At 50.8% G+C, this 18,693-nt stretch overlaps 2 protein-coding genes and 1 pseudogene across 4 annotated transcripts; 1 reads left to right on the forward strand and 2 right to left on the reverse strand.

The window, feature by feature from the left end:
• Nucleotides 1–138: 138 nt before the first annotated feature.
• REM1 (RRAD and GEM like GTPase 1) lies at nucleotides 139–8,684 on the reverse strand. Of its 3 annotated transcripts, none has more exons than XM_032858964.1 (5): nucleotides 8,590–8,684; nucleotides 7,169–7,547; nucleotides 6,006–6,088; nucleotides 1,745–1,946; nucleotides 139–487 (listed from the first exon to the last, which is right to left on the reverse strand). In XM_032858964.1, the coding sequence occupies exons 2-5, from the start codon at nucleotides 7,506–7,508 to the stop codon at nucleotides 216–218; spliced, it is 897 nt and encodes a 298-aa protein (XP_032714855.1). In that variant the 5' UTR covers nucleotides 7,509–7,547; nucleotides 8,590–8,684; the 3' UTR covers nucleotides 139–215. The 3 variants fall into 3 exon arrangements, with proteins under 3 accessions (XP_032714855.1, XP_032714857.1, XP_032714856.1); XM_032858966.1 differs by lacking the exon at nucleotides 8,590–8,684 and adding an exon at nucleotides 7,915–8,033; XM_032858965.1 differs by lacking the exon at nucleotides 8,590–8,684 and adding an exon at nucleotides 7,911–8,033.
• Nucleotides 8,685–10,041: 1,357 nt separating this feature from the next.
• Nucleotides 10,042–14,004, forward strand: DEFB124 (defensin beta 124). The gene is made up of 2 exons (XM_032859368.1): nucleotides 10,042–10,171; nucleotides 13,859–14,004. The coding sequence occupies exons 1-2, from the start codon at nucleotides 10,114–10,116 to the stop codon at nucleotides 14,002–14,004; spliced, it is 204 nt and encodes a 67-aa protein (XP_032715259.1). The 5' UTR covers nucleotides 10,042–10,113.
• A 4,590-nt stretch (nucleotides 14,005–18,594) lies between these two features.
• On the reverse strand, nucleotides 18,595–18,693 carry LOC116868818 (annotated as a pseudogene).

Consider the following 18,693-nt stretch of genomic DNA (forward strand, 5'->3'; position numbering starts at 1 on the left):
GCTTCGGTCCCATAGTCTGTCCACTGCTTCCCGGGGCGGAGGGGTGCCTGAAGCTGCGGCTAGGGGAGATGCTCCAGCCCTCGGGGCAGCAGGCAGGCACCGCCCACTGTGCAGACTCCAGGCAACTACGTCGGTCGTGGCCCTTCGATGGCATCGGTGGAGCTCAGATTGCCGCCCAATGTTCCGCTAGCCCTGGGGGCGAGGGGCACGCGGCTTCAGAGCACCGCCAGGTTGTGGCAAGACTTGGAGCGGGCCTTGAGCGCCCGACGGCTGGCGCTGCGGGCCGTCAGGCGGGCCAGGAAGCGACGAGCCCGCTGGCCCAGGCTCGCTCGCCTTCGGAGGGCTGATGTCTCGGGGGCCGCGCTGTCCCGGCGGCGCAAGCGCAATTGGCGCACCACGCCCTCGAAGAGCTCGGCCACGTTGTGCTGCAGCGTGGCCGATGTCTCGATGAATTTGCAGTCGAACACCACTGCGCAGGCGCGGCCCTCTGAGGGGCGGGGTCAGGCGGGCCAGGTAGAGGGGGACATAAAGGTGGGAAGAGTTGTGTTTAGTCTCAAGCTAAGCGTTTTTTCTTTTGGTCCTAGCTTGTGCTGGGTACCAGGGGAATCGGAGATAAATGAGACCTGGCTCTGAGGAGTTAGTTCACAGGCCAGTGACTGATACTGGGAGCAGAATGAGGCTGGGAGGACAGGCTGGGAAGGGGCTTGAAGGCCAGGTAAGGGGTCTGAGTTGTGCATCAGGGTTATCTGGGGGAGCTTGTTAAAATGCAGATTCTTGAGCCCACCAGCAAAGATCTGATTCGGTAGGTTTGGGACGAGGTCGGTGAACCAGAGTTTTTAACAAAATCTCCTGGGGATTATGCTGGGGAGTTTGGGGCTGTCTGCTCACAAAGCATATGGTCTTCCATCTTCAGAAAGCCATTAGGCTGGGAGACAGGGGTCTGGGTTCTAGTCCTTAGATGCTGGTGACCCCGTGGAACTGGCTTATACGCTCTGGCTCTCAGTTTCCTTCATTTTTAGATTTTGCCCTGCAAGAAGGGCCATTTTGAGATCTTTCTGGGGTCCCATACGATATTATCAAACGCATTAAAATATTCCCTACCCCACTTTGAGTACAAATTATCTGTAACTAAACGTTTTGGTTTGTAGTTGTCAGCTGCCACAATATTGTATATTGTAGATGATTAAAGTTTTGTGAAATTTTAATTTGCAACTTTCTCACGGTGTTTTGGAGCTAATAATTGTTTCAGACCCCAGATGTAAGCCTTTGGAGAGCTTATAGGCACTGGGCTTATCATGCCTGGTGGATAGTATCTCTGTCTGAGGGCATGGGAGAACCATAGGGGAATTTTTAAGCAAATTAGTGACGAAAGCAAAGGAGTGACAATGTCAGATATGGTTTTAGAAAACTCTTGACAGCTGGCAAGGAGAAAGGATTGAATGGGGAGAGAGAAGTACAGGGGCTGGCCCAGGCTAAATTGGAGATGCCAGGATGGGGCAGAGATTGTGAGCACAGGGGGAATGGAACGAGGGGTTAAGGGCCGTGGACCTGACAGGATTTGGCAGCTGGTTTGGGGGAGTGGGAGAGGAAGCAAGAATAGTTCCTAGCTTTCAGGCTTAGGTGTGTAGATGCATGATGGGGGCGAGGGTGGGGTGACATTCCCTGAGATGGAGGGCACAGGAGGAGGAGCAGTGACAGCAGATTGAGAGGAAGCTGGGGAAGGAGGGTGGAGTGGAGGGCTCACCTTCCACGGAGACTTCCCGGCAGCGGGCCAGGTCAGCCTTGTTGCCCACCAGGATGATGGGCACGTGGTCCGCCTGATGTGTGCGCCGCAGCTGAATGCGGAGCTCAGAGGCACTCTCGAAGCTGCCTCTGTCCGCGATGGAGTACACAATGACATAGGCGCTGCCCACCTCCAGGCACGAATCCTGGCTCCAGCTTTCATCCTGCAACAGAGCGACCCCAGGCCCATTCTCCAAAGGTACCTACCTCTCAGCCAGAGGGCCCTGGCTGAGAAAGGTGGGGCTGGAATGGTCTGATGGGGGCACTGGGGCTGAGGTTTTACTCTGGACAGGTTTGGGGGACAAATTCTGCCATTATTCTGTGTTACCTTGGGTAAAGCACTAGTTGTCTCTGAGCCTTAGTTTCTCTGTGTGGAAAGCTGGGCTAATCACACCTCACTACATTTTCTCATTCATTGATTGCTTCTGGAGGCCAGGCACTGGAGTCAAAAGATTTCTTGGTTCCCCTTCCTGCTAAGGAGGGTTCAGCTCTTCTGTCTGGTTTCTGAGAAGGGTTCAGCCTTGCTAGACAGTTCTTGTGGCCTTCTGCAATCCAATTAAGAGACAAAGTGGGGGCGCCTGGGTGGCTCGGTGGGTTAAGCATCTGACTCTTGATTTCGGCTCAGGTCATGGTCTCGGGGTTATGGGGCCAAGCCACACATTAGGCTTCACGCTCAGTGCGGAGTCTGCTTGAGGTTCTCTCTCCCTTTCCCTCTGCCCCTCCCCCACTCACTACGTCTCTAAATGAATAAATAAATAACCAAACAAAATCTTTTAAAAAGAGAGGCAAAAGGAAGGGAGAGAAGTGAGAAGGGAGGCTGATTTCAAGGGGAGGCATTTTCCAGGCCAGTGTTGAAGAGAGAAGTGGAGGAGCAACTGTGGAATGTAAGGGAAGGGGTGGGAGAGGCGGGTATTTTTATTTTTTTAAGATTTTATTTATTTATTTGACACAGAGAGAGGCAGCGAAAGCAGGAACATAAGCAGGGGGAGGGGAAGACGGAGAAGCAGGTTTCCCAATGGGCAGGGAGCCCAACACGGGACTCAATCCCAGGACGCTGGGATCATGACCTGAGCCAAAGGCAGGCACTTAATGACTGAGCCACCCAGGTGCCCCAAGGTGGAGTATTTAAGAAGCAGAGTCCTTGCAAATTCTTTGACAAGGAAGGGGAGAACTGGAGCAATTTTGATATGCTGTTTTGGGTGGCAATCTTTTGTGAGGGACAGCATGCTGAGACTGGACCAGCTGGGTGACAACTTTACAAGTGTTTAGTAAGACACTGTTCCTATCTTCCAAAAGCTCATGGGCTGGAAGGGAGGCCCTAGAAGTCAAGAATTTTGATGCCCTGTGATAAGTAGCATTAAGAGGCAGGAGCACGTGGCTGGAGGAGCCATGGGGGATGAGGGGAGGAGGTCAGAAGAACACAACCTGGTACAGTGTGGGGAGGGTGTAAGAGCGGACTGGGGAGTAGGGTTTGAGGGAATGAACAGGAGAGGACAGTAGACCAGGGGTAGGAAATACCGAGTGTGTCAGAGGCACTGTTTCTGAGGGAGCAAGAAGCCAGAAGAATTTTCTGATAACCCAGTAAGATGGTTGATTAGGAAAGCATCAGATCAATGGTCAACACACTGTTGAAGAGATTAAGTTCTCCACAGCCTGACTGACCCTTCCCCAGGCCAAATAACCATGGGATGAGTCAGATAGATGTGAGTTCTTTATCTTACTATGGACAGGTTCCTTCCTCCCTCTGGGTCTCAGTTTCCCTATCTGTAGAAAGAAAGTGTGTGGCTTGAGCATTCACTGATTCATTGCACAGATGTTTATGAAGGATTTGCTATGTGTTGGATCACAGAAGCCCATTGGAACGTGGATCTGTGCGTAGGACTCCTGGGGGTGTGATTAGAAATATAGGTTACAAGACCCCATTTTTGTAGGTTCTTATTCATTAGGTCTGGGGTGAGACCTGAGAATTAAATTTTTTAAAAAGTTTATTTATTTATTTATTTGAGAGAGAGAGAAAGTGAGAGAGCATGTGAGTTGTGGGGAGGAGGAGCACAGGGAGAGGGAGAGAAAGAATCTCAGACAGACTCCCCGTTGAGCCTGCAGCCCTATGCGGGGCTCCATCTCACATCCCGTGAGATCGTGACCTGAGCCAAAATCAAGAGTCTGGCGCTTAACCGACTGAGTCACCCAGGTGCCCCAGATATTTGATTTTTTTTTATATTCTCTAGGTGACCCTAATGGTCAGGCCAGCTAGGGCACTACTTCATAAGCCAAAGGTCCACCCAATTCTGGAAGATCCTGCCTCTCTCTCTCTCTCTCTTTTTTAAGATTTTATTTATTTATTTTACAGAGAGAGAGAGCGAGAAAGGGAACACAGCAGGGGGAGTGGGAGAGGGAGAATCAGGCTTCCCACTGAGCAGGGAGCCCGATGTGGGGCTCGATTCCAGGACCCTGGGATCATGATCTGAGCCGAAGGCAGATGCTTAACGACTGAGCCACCAGGCACCCCAAGATCCTGCCTCTCTCACACCAAAGGGGCCCATCTGTCGAAAGGATGGATGCTTATTCTGTTGGCACCGCTACTGCATGGACCCTCTACGGAAATTGCCTCCACCATCACCAGTCAGGGAAATTGGTTCAGTTTCCCCATTTTGCTTGTAGGAAGTCCAAGGGCCAAAGGAGAAGAGAAAACATTCTCAAGTCCATAAAGCCAGCTGGGCACAAGAATTCCAGTTCCAGTATTCTTCCCTGGTCTCCCAAATCGGACTCCCAGGTTGGTCACTTTCCTTAATTCACTGGACTCTGCCCACTGGATTTTCAACTGCATTCAAAAAGTGACCCCCTCGCCCCTCACCAGTCTGTGACCTCCATGAGGCCAAGGGACATGTCTGTCCTACTCACTATTGGGTCTTCAGTGTCCTGGCCCATGATTCATACTCAGCCAGTGTTTCTTGGTGAATGAATGAGTGAAGGAGTGAAACCCTAGCTGAAGGCTCAGAAGGTGATGTACCCAGAGGGGATGGAGAGGGACAGTCCTGGTGCATAAGAGTACAGGCTCGGGGGCATATAGATCTGGGTTCGAATCTCGCTTGGTCTCTGAGCTTTGATTTCCTCATCAGCAGGATGGGATCAGAATACTCACCTATTGTATTTGTTTTGACTGAACGTCTTAATACATATATCCAGCGCTTAGCACAGGGGCTGACACTTGGAGGGTACTCCATAAATGTCAGCTGCTGCTAGGAGGACCATCATCATCGTTATCATGCTCATTTGGAGCTGGGTGTCCTTTTATCCTCGTGGAAAGGAATCAGCCCCTTAGCATCTTCCCTATCCTTTCGTCCTATCACTGGAGCTCTCAGCCATTCTTGTCAATCACCGGACAGTGCCCTCCTAAGCCCCACCCTGTAGGCGTGGCCTCCCTGCATGTTAGGGGCGGGGCCTGCCCTTTAGAGAGATAGGCTCCCAGGTGATTTTTACATCTTTCTCTCTACTTGGTTGTATTTCTTCAAAGTTCTACAATAAGCATGTATTATCTGCATAGCAAGACAAAGGAAAACTCAAACAAGGTAAGAAAAGAATAACAAGGGGCATATCCCTACCTGTTATTTTCTTCCTACTCTGGAACCCGGTAGGGGAGGACATCCTTTGGTTTCCTTCTTTACTAGCTACCAAGTTATAAGGAAGAAGAATGATCATAATTTACATTTCTTCACCTATGTTCAGCATTGTTGCATGCTCCAAACTGTGGTCACCACTGTGAAATTGGTTAAGAACTTAAAAAAAAACCAGCTGGTAAGGAAGGCAGGAATGATTAACCCATTTATCAGGTGGGAAAACTGAGGATGGTGAGTCAGTTGCACAAAGTCACACGACTGGAAAGGAAGAGAAAGGTGTGGGGGGTTACCCTCAGGCATTTTGGTGCTAAACGCAGTGTTCCTCTGCACAGTGCGTGTGGGGGGCAGTGGGATGAAGGTGCTGAAGACGAGGTGGAGGTTTGCACCTCCTGGGATGGCTGCAGAGGGGATCAGTGGAGTGAGAAAAGGACTTGGGGTCATAAGGTTCTTCTGCCTTTGCTGCAAAGGCCGCTTGGAAGCTGTGGGTTTTGGGGGCTGCTGAGGATGGCCTCGCCCTGTCCCTGCTGTTTTGTGACCTAGGAGGGGACAGGAGTCTGGTACCAGGTTCAGCATCCCTCCCCGCAAGTCCTGTTTACTGTGCCATACCCGTTTCTCAGCCTCCCAGGTGTCCATGACCACGAGCGTGGTATCCTCTCCATCCACTGTGAGGGTCCTCTCGTACACATCTTCTGCAACCGAGGAAAGAGCCAGATCTCAGGGAGGAGGGGCAGGCATGTGGAGGGTGTGGCCCCTCTAGTTCCCTTTCTGGTTACAGTGCCCTCCCCCACCCCACTTGTGCTCCACACTTGTTTGATATCTCTCCTGATAGGTCAAGAAGCTCCACGAGGAGCCCATGTCTCCCCAGCTCCCAGCATCATATCTGATATGTAGTAGGGGCTGAGAAAGCTTTTGCCAGTTTGGTTGATTTATGAGCATGGGATGGTGGGGTTAAAGCTGGGCTGGGAATTCTCCCAGTCCCTCTCTGTCCCTAACTTAGGGTAGGCTTTGGGCAGGTCACATTACCCTCTTCAGGCCTCAGTCTCACCATTTGTCACACCTACAAGTAAATACGTACACCTCTCATCTGGGGCTCTCACACTCAGAGGGGTCAAGGCTAGAGAAGGGGCCTGGCCAGAGTGTCCCCACTTTCTCTTTGCTTTTAACCAACCTCCCTCTGCACTCAGTCTGTGTCCTCTCAGCTGGTCCTGTAGGAACCCTTCTTCATTTCTTCTGTCCTGTCTCTGTCTCCCCTCATCCTGGGGTCCCTGACCCTCTCAGCTCACTGCATCTCTCGGGAATAAAGGAACCTGGGGAGTCTCCATTTGGGGCAGGATCTTAGTTTTGCTGTAGGTCATGGTAGCCATGGATGGTTGTCTGTGGGGCTAGGAAGATCTGCGAGTCAGTGGAAGTTAGGGCTGGGAGTTTCTGAGTGGGGTGCAAGCCTGCCATTTCTTTCTATCTGAGATTCATGGAACTCAGAATTGCTTCCCTTATGACATGGAAATTAATCATATACCTCATCCATGAGAAATGGGCAACCTTCTCACTATTCAAGGCATTTCTCTCCTATAGACCATTGTGCAGACTGTGCACTGCACCATCTTGTGGAGGTGTGTGTGGGGACCATTCACTTCATAGTCTATGTGAATGATGCCCTTTCAAGTTGAGCTGTGCGTGAGTTGCACAACTCTTCTTGGCAGCCTTGTGCCCCTGACGACAGGCCTTTCACTCCTTTGGCCACATCCCAACCCAGCCCACAGGGTCCCTACCTCCCAGTTGTTCATGGAGGTCCCGCTCTTGCTTCCCGGCAAAGAGGCTGGCCAGGCTGGTCTTCCCTACGCCAGGGTCTCCAAGCAGTACCACGCGGTAGAGAGCCTCCCAGGAGCCTTCGGAGTCACTGGATTCAGAGGACCAACCATTGGGGGCAGGCGAAGGGTGCCGGGTGGGAGGATTGAGGGAGGCTGACTGGCCCAGCCGGGGATGCTGGGATTTTGTGGAAGGTGCTGCACACAGGAGGCCAGGCTGGTGGCCCCGGGGGGACAGGGTCAGTGGCGTGCTGGCTCGCCGACGCAGGGGGGTCTTTGTGTCTTGCTGGGTGTTTAGTGTCATCCTTGGGTGGGAGGGGCTTTGTTCCTTCCTTCTTTCCTTCTGTAAGCAAGAAGCAAGAATGGTAGTGAACCAGGCATTGCAGGGTCCAGATGAGCTCCCAAGAGGACTTCCTCCAAACCTTCTCTTGTTCAAATGACAGGAGGAGGCGCCTCAGCTCCTTGGGGTGGGGGCTTCCTGGCTTTGGGGCCAGAGTAAACCTGGGTCAGGCTGGGACATGTGAGTGTGCAAGCTACGAGCACACGCTTGCACACCACAGGTCACTTCCTACGCCTTGAGGATGACCCCAAGCTCCAGGACACACAGACAGAGACAGACAGACGGGCAGCAGCGAGGTGGCATGCCCACACACGCACGCACACACCCGTGTACACAGACGTGCCCCTCGCATTTGGAACATTGGACCTATGTTCCGAAAGTCGCCTTAATTGCCCGGTCCTCCCCTTCCCCACAGTTCTCTTCTCCAAGGTTCAAATCAGGGTTGGAGGGTTGAGGGCCCCTGGGGGGTTCCCTTCCGCGGCCCCATCTCCTAAGTGGGTTGAGCTGAGGAAGAGGCAGGATGGAGTGGGTTGGTATTCCGAAGGGCAAAGGGCGAGGGGAGTCTGGGGGTTCCCTCGCCTGTAACCCGAGCACCCTGGTGCCATGGGAACGGCGTGTTCGGCCCGCCCCCTACGTGAAAAATTCAGGAGAGGCTGGATCGACGGCCTCCAGCGGCTGTTGGGGGGTGGGGGTTTCGAGGCTGCGGGGACCCAGTTTTGGTGATAGGACAGGGTCCTGGAGGGAGGTGGGGAAGGGACCTACAGGGCCTGGGGGCGCATGTGCCATTCCTGGAGTCTGAGTTCGAGCTTCCCCCGCCCCGGGTCCTGGGTGTGAGTCCCCTGATCCCGGGAGGGCTCCTTGTCCGAGGGTCTCCAACCCACCAGGCCCCAGGCCGGAGGACCCTTACCCCGGGACGTGGGTTCGAGGCCTCCCTCGCCCCTGCCTGCGCCGCAGAGCCTCCCCCCGCCCTCCGCCCCCCAGTCAGGCGCCTGGCGAACTCCGCTCCAACTTGACTAAGTTGGCGGCGGGCTGCGCGGGCCTTTACCTCGCGTGGGGAGGGGTCCGGGGTCCCCGGCCGCCGCAGCTGCCGGGTGCTGCAGGCTGCACGACCGCCTCGGCGCGCAGCCCCTCGGGCAGGTCCCGCCCAGCCGCCGGGGCCGGGGGAGGAGCCGCGACCCCGCCCCGTCCAGCCCCGCCCCGTCAGGGCAGCCCCGGGGTCCCCGCCCCGAGGCCTCCGCCGCCCAACGACTTCTCGACTTTCCGCAGAGCTCGGTTGACCCACTGCTGCAAGGCTTTCTCCTGGGGTGGTGGTGGCAGTGTTGGGGTGGGGGGCGAGAGAGAGGAAAGAAGGGATTTCTAAATTCCTGGGTGTGGACCCCCTCTGTATCCACGCCAGCGACGGGGCGCGCCAACTTTAGCCCTCGCAGAATCCACCTGGGGAGCTGGTTGAATGTTGATTCTGAGGTCTCACCCTTCAGGAGAGGGGGATTCAGCCCGTTCTGAGGGAATCTGCATATTAAACAATTGCATATTCAGGAATCTGCATATTAAACAAATGCCCGGTGATCTTGCAGAGTTCATGGACCCCACTTTGAGAAACTCAGCTCTGGATGGAGAATTAATCTGGGGAGGTGGCTTCAGGGGAGGAGGGAGCCTAGGAAGTCTGCATTGAAGACTTCTGGATATCTGATTTTGGCATTCCATTCGTTCATTCACCAAGTTCTAGGTTAAGCACTCTTTATGCAAGAGGCGGTCCTGGGCCTGGAAGAAAGCCTGTCCCCTCCCTGATGAATATTTACTGGACATTTGGGCTGTGGCTGGTATGATTTGAGCACTTTGCCTCCATTATTAGCTCATTTAATTCCAGCACAACACTAGAAGGATGATTACACTGAAGCTTATCTGGGCCTGCCGTTCAGGATTCTGCCTCTCAGCCGACTGTCCCTTTCCATCACCACCCATGGCTTTAAAAATAATTCTTCTTAGGCACTTAGAGAAGGAGAGACACATTGTGATAGAGTAGGGCAGTTGGCTGTAGGGAATTGGTGATTCCGGCCATCTGAGGGACCAGGATCCAGGCTCTTTGAGCAGGGTGCTTCCTTTGAGGTCTTGAAGGACCGGGGTGGGTTTGTATGTGGGCCCTTGCAGACCAGGCTGTACCTGTGCGTGGGGTTCATTGTCATGGCTGAGGGGATCCAGGTGTCCAGCTCAGAGCAACTCCCAGAGCAGGCCTGTAGATTAGCTCAGCCCCCGCAGGGCTCGGGGCAGACACTGTACCCCCTCATGCCTGGCCTCCTTCTGTGGTTTGGCCTTCTGAGCATCCCTTTCCTACAAGATGGACTGTGACTGGTATCTTGTCGGGCAACTTAGCTTCTAGTTCCAGCTCGGCTGCTCGGCCGCTCATTCACTGTATGGCTGAGTAGTTTGCCGCAGAGCTGGCTGAGATCCAGCTACATCCTTGGCCTCACAGAGCCTCAGCCTCCCACTCAGGCCATCTGCAGCCTGATAAAGGCTGGGCCGCAGGCAGCAGAGCTCAGTATGCCTGGCTCCTCTGGTGTTCTCTGTGGTCATGACACAGCTGCTGCTGCTCATTGTGGCTCTCCTGGCCCTGGGTCATCTGCCTCCAGGTAAGTGTGTGCATGTGTGTGTGTGTGTGTGTGTGTGTGTGTAATAACCTCCAAGGTTCTGGGGGATAGAGGAGGCCTAGACCAGTGTTTGTTTTCTGGTCCCACCTCTAACCTGCTGGGCCCCTTAAGGCAACTTCCTAAATCAGTCTGCACCTCAGTTTCTTAATCCTTAAAGTGGGGTTCACGCAACAAATATTTTTTGAAGAATATTTACTTTGGGTTGACACCATGACAGCTGTTGGGGATCTGTCAGGGAAAGAAAACAAGGTCCTTGCTTTCATGGTGCTGGTATTTTAGACAGAAAAGAACCAAATAAACACATGATATATCAGGTGATATATCAGGTGATAAGTGTTCAGAAGAATAGAAGCAGAGCCAGGGGTCAGTGTGGTGTGTGCTTGCAGTGGGGGGAGGTATGGATGGGAGAGCTGATGGGGATGGTCAAGGGAGGCCCTGTGTATTTTTTATTCTGAACAACTTGAAATTTACATGAATTTAGAGAGATTAACATAAAGAACAAGGTGAGTCTTTTTTTTTAAATGCAAACGTAGAGAATAATGTAATGGTATTACTTATTTATTTATTTTTTAAAGATTTTTTTTTATTTGTCAGATAGAGATCACAAGTAGGCAGACAGAGAGAGAGGAGGAAGCAGGCTCCCCGCTGAGCAGAGAGTCCAATGAGGGGCTTGATTCCAGGCCCCTGGGATCATGACCTGAGCCGAAGGCAGAGGCTTTAACCCACTGAGCCACCCAGGCGCCCCTGTAATGCTATTTTTAAAAGAAACCTTTTCATTTTAGAAAATGCCAAACATAAATTTAAAAATAGTATAACAAACCCCAGTGTACCTTCACCCAATCTCAACAATCGTCACCGTGAACCAGCTTGGTTTTAGTGAACTATCATGAAGTCAGTCTCAGGTATTTTCACCATTTCATGTAAGGTTTTTTTTTTTTTTTTTTTTAAGATTTTATTTATTTATTTGACAGACAGAGATCACAAGTAGGCAGAGAGGCAGGCAGAGAGGGAGAGGGAAGCAGGCTACCCACTGAGCAGAGAGCCCTACGTGGGGCTCGATCCCAGGACCCTGGGATCATGACCTGAGCTGACGGCAGAGGCTTTAACCCACTGAGCCACCCAGGCACCCCTGTAAGGTCGTTTTTGAGCAGAGATCTGACTGTGGTGAGAATATTAAGATCTTCTCAGGCACCAGGAGGCAGGAGGGTGCCCGATGTGTCTGAGGAGCCTTGAGGAGACCCATATGGCTGGAGTGGGAGTGCACCAGGAGAGAAGATGAAGTCAAAGAGACGAGCAGGGCAGGAGGTACAGATCATGTAGGAGAAAATAGCAACTCTGGGTCTCCGGGTCATCAGAAGGTCGAAATGTGATGATGTGTTAAGAGTAGTTATAGGAACTGCCCTCACCTGGGAGTCAGAGTCTTGGGTTCTGGTTCTAGAACCCCCCACTGACTGGCTGGGAAATGCTGGGTAACTCGCTTCCTGTCCTGACCTATGAAAGGAGAGGCTTGGTGGCAAATGGGCTGCAGTTGCTCTGCCCTCTACACTGTCATTCCGATAATCTCGCTTGCCATGTGTGGGGTGTTTACTATTGGCCAGGCACTGTGCTAGAATGATGAAAGTCCGTATAGCTGCTCCCTGAAAGGGGGGAAGTTCCACAGAGGAGGAATCTGAGGCCAAGGTCACTCATCGGGGAACTGGCGGAGCTGGGATTAGGATCTGAGCTGGATTCACGCCGTCCGCTAACCGCTATACTGTAGCGGTTCGCTTTTTCAGAGGGTGGATCCTCTGCCTTATAGAGATTTTGAGGCTAGGTCCGTCTCATTCTAAGATTCTCTACCTTGGCAGAATGGAAGGATGGCTGGTCGACGGGGCAGAAAACACCCGTGGGTTGGTCCATTGGGAGGGTTCTGTGGGATCTCTCTCTCTCTCTAAGAAATTATTTATTTGAGAGAGAGAGAGAGAGAGAGAGATAACATGGTGGGGAAAGGTAGAGAGAGAGAGAGAGAGGCAGAGAGAAAACCCCAAGAGCCAGAGTCCAGAGCCCAACGCAGGGATCATGACCAGAGTCAAAATCAAGAATCAGACGCCCAACTGACTGAGCTCCCCAGGCACCCCCATGGGATCTCTTTTAATTGAGGAAGAGAGAGGGAGGCCTTTCCCCTCCAGCTCCTGCTCAGCCCAGTTCTTCAAAGCTGCTCTCTGCCCACCTGGGTCACATGCCTAGAAATACTGCTGGAACAGAAAGGTCTGCCTGAGCCTGCTTCTCTCCTCACATTTGCACACCTGTCCTAACTGGCCATCACCACATCCTGATGGTTTCCTTCGGGATGCTTTCCACAGTTCTAGTGATTATATTTATTCGCTAGGATATTAATTGCCTTTCCTTCTAGAAGCTCCTTGAGCGCATGGACCTTGGCCCATCTTGTTCATTGTGGTATTCCCAATGTCCCAGGTTTGTTGAATGAATAAATGAAGGCGATGCCTCAGGCTGTGACCAAAGACCCTTAGAGGGGGTACAGGAGGACCTGTTCCTCCAAAACCCTACCTTTTCCATGGCCCGTGGCTAGAAATTCCTCCACTAACATTTAACAGGTCCCTATGTGTGCGAGGGAGTTTATGTCATGATTATGAGTGTGGACTTTAAAGCCTGATTATCTGGGTTTGAATCGTGGTTCTGCTCCTCATGTCTCTGTAATCTTGGGCAAGGCTGTTAACTTTCCCATGCCTCAGTTTCCTTACCTTGTATTACAGGGATCATAATAAGACCAACTGTAATTGTATAGTGTTGTGATGAAAAGTGCTTAGAGTGTACCTGAGCAGGGGGTGGGTGGACAAGACATTAGTTTCCAGGGGCTCCTGGGTGTCTGAGTCTGTTAAGCATCTGACTCTTTTTTTTTTTTTTAAGATTTTATTTATTTATTTGACAGACAGAGATCACAAGTAGGCAGAGAGGCAGGCAGAGAGAGAGGGGGAAGCAGGCTCCCCGCTGAGCAGAGAGCCCGATGTGGGGCTCGATCCCAGGACTCCGGGATCATGACCTGGGCCGAAGGCAGAGGCTTTAACCCACTGAGCCACCCAGGCGCCCCAAGCATCTGACTCTTGATTCCAGCTCAGGTCATGATCTCTGGGTTGTGAGGTCGAGCCCCATGTCAGGCTGCAAACTCAATGCAGAGTCTGCTTGAGAGTCTCTCTCCATCTCCCTCTGCCCCTCCCCTCACTTGCTCTCTAAGTAAATTAAAAAAAAAAAAATCTAAAAAAAAAAAAAAGGGAAATCAGTTTTTAACTTATAACTAGTGGTCTAACTTGTGACCTGTGGGCTAACCTGGACCGAAATCTGAAGGCTCATTTGTAACTAGTTGTCTCATCTGTGACTAGGAGTCTAATCTGTTCCATCTAATCTAACCCCTTGACCTGTGGTCAGAGTTTGTGTCCTGTGGCCTAAGTTATGACCTGTGGGCCTGTTATGTAATCAGTCACCCAACACAATGACCGGAGAGCTAACAAAAGACCAGACTTGTGATCTAATGTGGGTCCCGTGGTCTAGCTTGTGGTCAGGGATTTATCTGTGACCTGTGGCTTAACCCCTGATGTATGGTCAAAGCTGTGCACAGCAGTCTAACCTGCAATGCCTGGGCTGCCCTGTGACTTGTGGTCTTCCTCTGCCTAGGGAGAAGTGAATTTAAGCGGTGCTGGAAGGGCCAGGGGGCCTGCCGGACTTACTGTACAAGGCAAGAAACCTACATGCACATGTGCCCAGATGCCTCCCTGTGCTGCATCCCCTATGGAATTAGGCCTCTGATCTCTAAGCCTTAATGTGGAGCTGGTTCTGGGGCTGGCACCCTTGCTCTCCAATAAACACCTGCTACTGGCTGTCTCCTTTGCTGCTTGCTCACCACCAGGCCACCCCGTGCTGGGGGTATGGGGGTACATGAGGTCTTGGTATGGCCGGGATGGAGGGATGGTTGGTGAAGGGAGGCGAGGCGCCCGGGGCCAGTGGGTATTAATGACCTTGGTAAATGGTTTCACGTCTGCCTATAAGATCCCTTCTACTCTCTCCAACTCTGGAAAAATTACCCAATCTCCACAAGTATCCTGAGTCTTCTCATGCATGCAGTGGGGATAAATGGTAATATCAGGAGAATTGGACCTTATAGAAGGAATGCAAAAAGGAGGTTAGAGTTAATAGTAACAATGTGAGCTAATAATAATAATGAGCTAATTACAGAAAGGATGAATAATGGTAGAGTTAATATCCTTTGGCATTTTAAAAGGCAGGCCCTCAAGAGTGAAAGGATTTCTCTAGGTTCTTTTATCTCCTATTTTAGTATTCCAAGGGCCTGGCCAGGTGAAAAAGACCACAGGCTTTTAGGAAAACAGTTTTTACTTATGCAGGATAAGCAGAGAGGGGAGAAGTGGGCCTCAGCCAGACCCAGGGCAACCGTGGGCACGGGAAGGCCGGAAGGCCAGGAGAAAACGTGAGCAGTCTGGGAGGTAGGATGACAGAGTCACATGCCAGTTACCCTGCATTAGGATGACATCTGGCTGAAAAATAGGTATCTCAACTTGCAGGGGCTTATCTGGAGTTAGGCAGAAACCACATCGGGCGAGCATCCTGTTGGGTCCCCTATGGCCTCCAAAACTTCAGCGCAACGTCATTGTTTGAAGCAGGAAGCAGGGGGAGGGTTGAACTGAGCAAGTCTCTCACTTTTACCAGGAAAGCAAACGCTGTCCCTGGAACTGTCCCCAGCAGACTTCTGCCTCCTTCTCAGGGGCCAGAGCTGTGTCACATGGCTATGGGCCGGCAGCTTCCGGTGTCAGGCAGGCTGGGAAGAATATATTTGCCGGGATAGTAAACAGGGCCTGGGGGTGGGGGAAGGGAGCTGGGGAAGACCTCCTGTGTTGACCCACCTTCTCCTGGGGTGGAGCCCAGAAAGGGGCAGGCATGTTCAATAAGGTGAAGGGAATGCCAAGGACAGAGGGGCTCTCACCCACCGTCCTTTGAGACTTTTCAGAGGAGTTCAGGGTAGTCTTGGAGTAAGAGAAAGGCCCCTGCTTGGCCTGGCTAAGAAGAGTGGTGCTATTCAAAATACTTACCATAAGGAGGGAGTGAGTCTCAGGCCTGGAGCTGAGTCTTGGAGGCTAGCTGCTATGTTAACCCTTTAGTTGCTGGTATGAAAGGGACCTGGGAAGGTGCCAGAGGCAGCTGGACTGGAGGAGCAGGGAGGGGATACAGAAGGATCTTGGGCCACCACTTTTTACCAACCAGGAGGAAAGTACTGAATTATTTTAATAACAAAGCATGCTTCCTGAGTATCAGCCTTGCCTCTGTATCCCCCTCAGTTTCTGGATGACCTAGACATTGAACTGATGGCCTCTGGGCCTGTTTTAGGACCCAGTGTGGTGGGGTGGAGTGGGCTTTGTGTTGAGAGCCTAGAAAGAGAGCCAGATAAGAACCCCAGAGCCGGCCACAGAACTACAGCTCGCCAATGTGAGGTGACCTTAGCCAGTGTCAGCAGTAGGCCTTGATGAGTCAGCAGGAGGCCTGACCAGTTCACCAGCAACCAGCTGCCGCTAGAAAGATTCCAGCAGATGCCGGTCACTGAAACTCCTCATCCCCAGCACAGCCGTCCTATTTGGGAGAAGCAGGGGAGGAAAGGAGGAATCAGGAAGCCTGAGCAATTATACCAAAGAGACTGAGTCTCTCCGAATTCAAGAAAACTCAAGAGAACATTGAAGTTGTTGAATTAGATCAAGTTTTATCCTGGGGTGAACTAAGTTTAGTTCTGCCTTCTAACCCCTCCCCTCTGTGTTATTCTACAAAGAGTGGAGAAGCTATGTTTTCTTTGCTCAGTCCCAGACATGGTGCAGGGAGTCTGTGACCTTGTTGCAGTGAAGATGGTGATGAGTTTGAGGCGTGAGGAGTCAGATTCAAGTTCATACGCCAGCTCTACCACATCCAGGCCTCGGGCTGTGAGCACAGGGCAAGTCCCTTCCTGCATCTGATGTCAGAATCCTCCCCTGCAAAATGGGCATCCTAGCTTTGAATGGGGTGGCTGTGGGGTCAGATGAGATTCTCCCGTACTCTGTCAGGGCTCTGTAAAACTGTCTTTTCTGCAGAGCCAGAAGCACGCAGCTGGCCTTCTTCTCCACACATTTCAGACTTCAGAAAATCTGCAAGAACAATGCAAAGAATTCCCATAGCTCCTTCACCCAGTTTTCCCAAATGTTAACATTTTATCACTTTTATCTTATCATTTCTTCTCTATGTGTGTATATAAAAAATATAAATATATGTGTGTGTATTTATCTGTATGTAAGACATGAGCCCCTTTAGGCCTAAATACTTCAGTGGGTTTTTCCTAAAAACAAAGGCATTTTTTTTAATATAACCACAGTACAATGACAAAACTCGGGACATTCACATTGACAAAATTCTATGGTCTAATCTTCAGATCTTGTTCAGCTTTTACCAGCTCTTCCAAAAAAGTCCTGTATAGCCCAACAAAACCTCTGGATCACATAGTGCAAGCAGCTGTCAATTTATTTGACCTCCTTTAACCTGGAGCTGTTCTTCAGTGTTTTGTGACACTGATGTCTTGGAGGAGGTCAGGCCAGTTATTTTGTGGAATGTCCCTCAGTTTGAGTTTGTCTGATGTGAATTCAGTCTCATGACCGAATTCAGCTTATGCATTTTTGGCAGGAATATTCCAGAAGCAATGCTGTGTTTCCCTCAGAGCATTATGTTGAAGGCAGCCATCACCCTTCTAGGGACTGAACTGAGACCCAACAGTCTAGATAGGTTTTTTTGGAAGCTCACACCTCACGCATGCAGGACAGTTTCCCACCCAGCACCCTAACAGACCATCGTCTAAGCCTACATCCTACCGCCTAGGTCATACGGATGCACCTAACAGGCCAAGGAGATGAGGCAATTCTAGGGTGGAAGGTTCCTCAAGATACTTCACAGATGAGGCTCCCAAGCTCAGAGACAGGGAGTGACTTGTCCAAAGCCACACAGCTCCTGAGGCACAGAGCTGGGATGTGGACTTAAATCTTTGAACTTCAGGTCAAGGTTTCTTCCCAGAAAAACAGTAGCCACACATGGGTAGGACAGGCCATTGTGAAGGGGAAGGTTTGGGAGCAAGAGCGCTCCTTGGCGCTGGAGGTATGCAAGGTGAGCTAGGGGGGCGGACAATGCTACAGAAGGGATTTGTGCTGTGTATTGGCATTCAGCAGCACTATTTCAGAGCACAAACATTCCCCAGGGAGTCATCGAATGGCTGAGCTAGTGATAACAATACTATCACTGGGCCATTATTAGGAAGGACCAACGGCTTTACACACCTCATCTCATTTAATTATCATAGTCATGGTACTATTATCCCCTCCTTTTCTGGAAGGCAGCTGAAGCTTTTGGTGAAGCATTGTCTAGGTCATACACCAGTAAATGGTGTTGCTGGGACTCCACAGTGGCCCTCTGGCACTTGATTTTATCTTCCAGATTCACCCTTACTTGTGTTTTTTTTAATTTACAAATAATATATGTTCATTGGAGAGAACTTGGGAAACAGAAGCACAAATAAGAAAGCAAACATCATCAGTATTTTCACTATACATAAATACCCACAAACAAAATATATGTAAAATGGAATAAAACTGCACATACTTTTTGGTGTCCTGGTTTTTTGCCTTTGTTTTGTTTTGTTTTGTTTTTTACTTAACAATGTCTCACAAGCATTTCCACATGTGCTTAGATAGTCTTCCAAAATAAGATTTTTAAAAAACATTTTATTTATTTGACAGACAGAGATCACAAGTAGGCAGAGAGGCAGGCAGAGAGAGGGGAAGCAGGCTCCCTGCCAAGCAGAGAGCCCGATTCGGGGCCCGATCCCAGGACCCTGGGATCATGACCTGAGCGGAAGGCAGAGGTTTAACCCACTGAGTCACCGAGGTGCCCCCAAAACAAGATTTTTAACATTAAAATATCTCCCAAAGCTTCCTTAAAATTTTCCAATTTTTATTACTTGAGTAGAATGGTTAGAACACATTGCAGGAAAATAAAACATAGATGAGTTTCAAAATATTTACCTCTCTTATAATCCCTGTTAGTTTTTTTTTTTTTTTTGATATTTTATTTATTTATTTGACAGAGATCACAAGTAGACAGAGAGGCAGGTGGGGGTGGGGAGAAGCAGGCTCCCCGCTGAGCAGAGAGCCCAATGTGGGGCTCAATCCCAAGAACCTGAGATCATGACCTGAGCCAAAGGCAGAGGCTTAACCCACTGAGCCACCCAGGTGTTCCTTGTTTATCCATTTGAGATAAAGAACGCACATGTGTGCATGAGCTGAGGGGGCAGAGGGAGACGGAGAAACAGGCTTGGGGAGCAGGGAGCCTGAAGGGCAAAAAATATGGATCACTTAACGAATTTGCGTGTCATCCTTGCACAGGGATGTATCTCTATATCTGTTCAATTTTAGTATGTGTGCTGCCCAAATGAGTAC

The sequence above is a fragment of the Lontra canadensis genome, unplaced genomic scaffold (assembly GCF_010015895.1).
Source record: "Lontra canadensis isolate GAN:19392208 unplaced genomic scaffold, GSC_riverotter_1.0 scaffold16, whole genome shotgun sequence".
Classification (NCBI taxonomy): Eukaryota; Metazoa; Chordata; class Mammalia; order Carnivora; family Mustelidae; genus Lontra; species Lontra canadensis.

Coding starts and splice junctions, on each gene's coding strand:
- REM1 (XM_032858964.1), bottom strand. CDS start 7,508: ATGACACTAAACACCCAGCAAGACACAAAGACCCCCCTGCGTCGGCGA. Junction 6,089..7,168: donor CCTCCATGAACAACTGGGAG/GTAGGGACCCTG, acceptor CCTCGGTTGCAG/AAGATGTGTACGAGAGGACC. Junction 488..1,744: donor CCGGGAAGTCTCCGTGGAAG/GTGAGCCCTCCA, acceptor CCCGCCCCTCAG/AGGGCCGCGCCTGCGCAGTG.
- DEFB124 (XM_032859368.1), top strand. CDS start 10,114: ATGACACAGCTGCTGCTGCTCATTGTGGCTCTCCTGGCCCTGGGTCAT. Junction 10,172..13,858: donor CCTGGGTCATCTGCCTCCAG/GTAAGTGTGTGC, acceptor TCCTCTGCCTAG/GGAGAAGTGAATTTAAGCGG.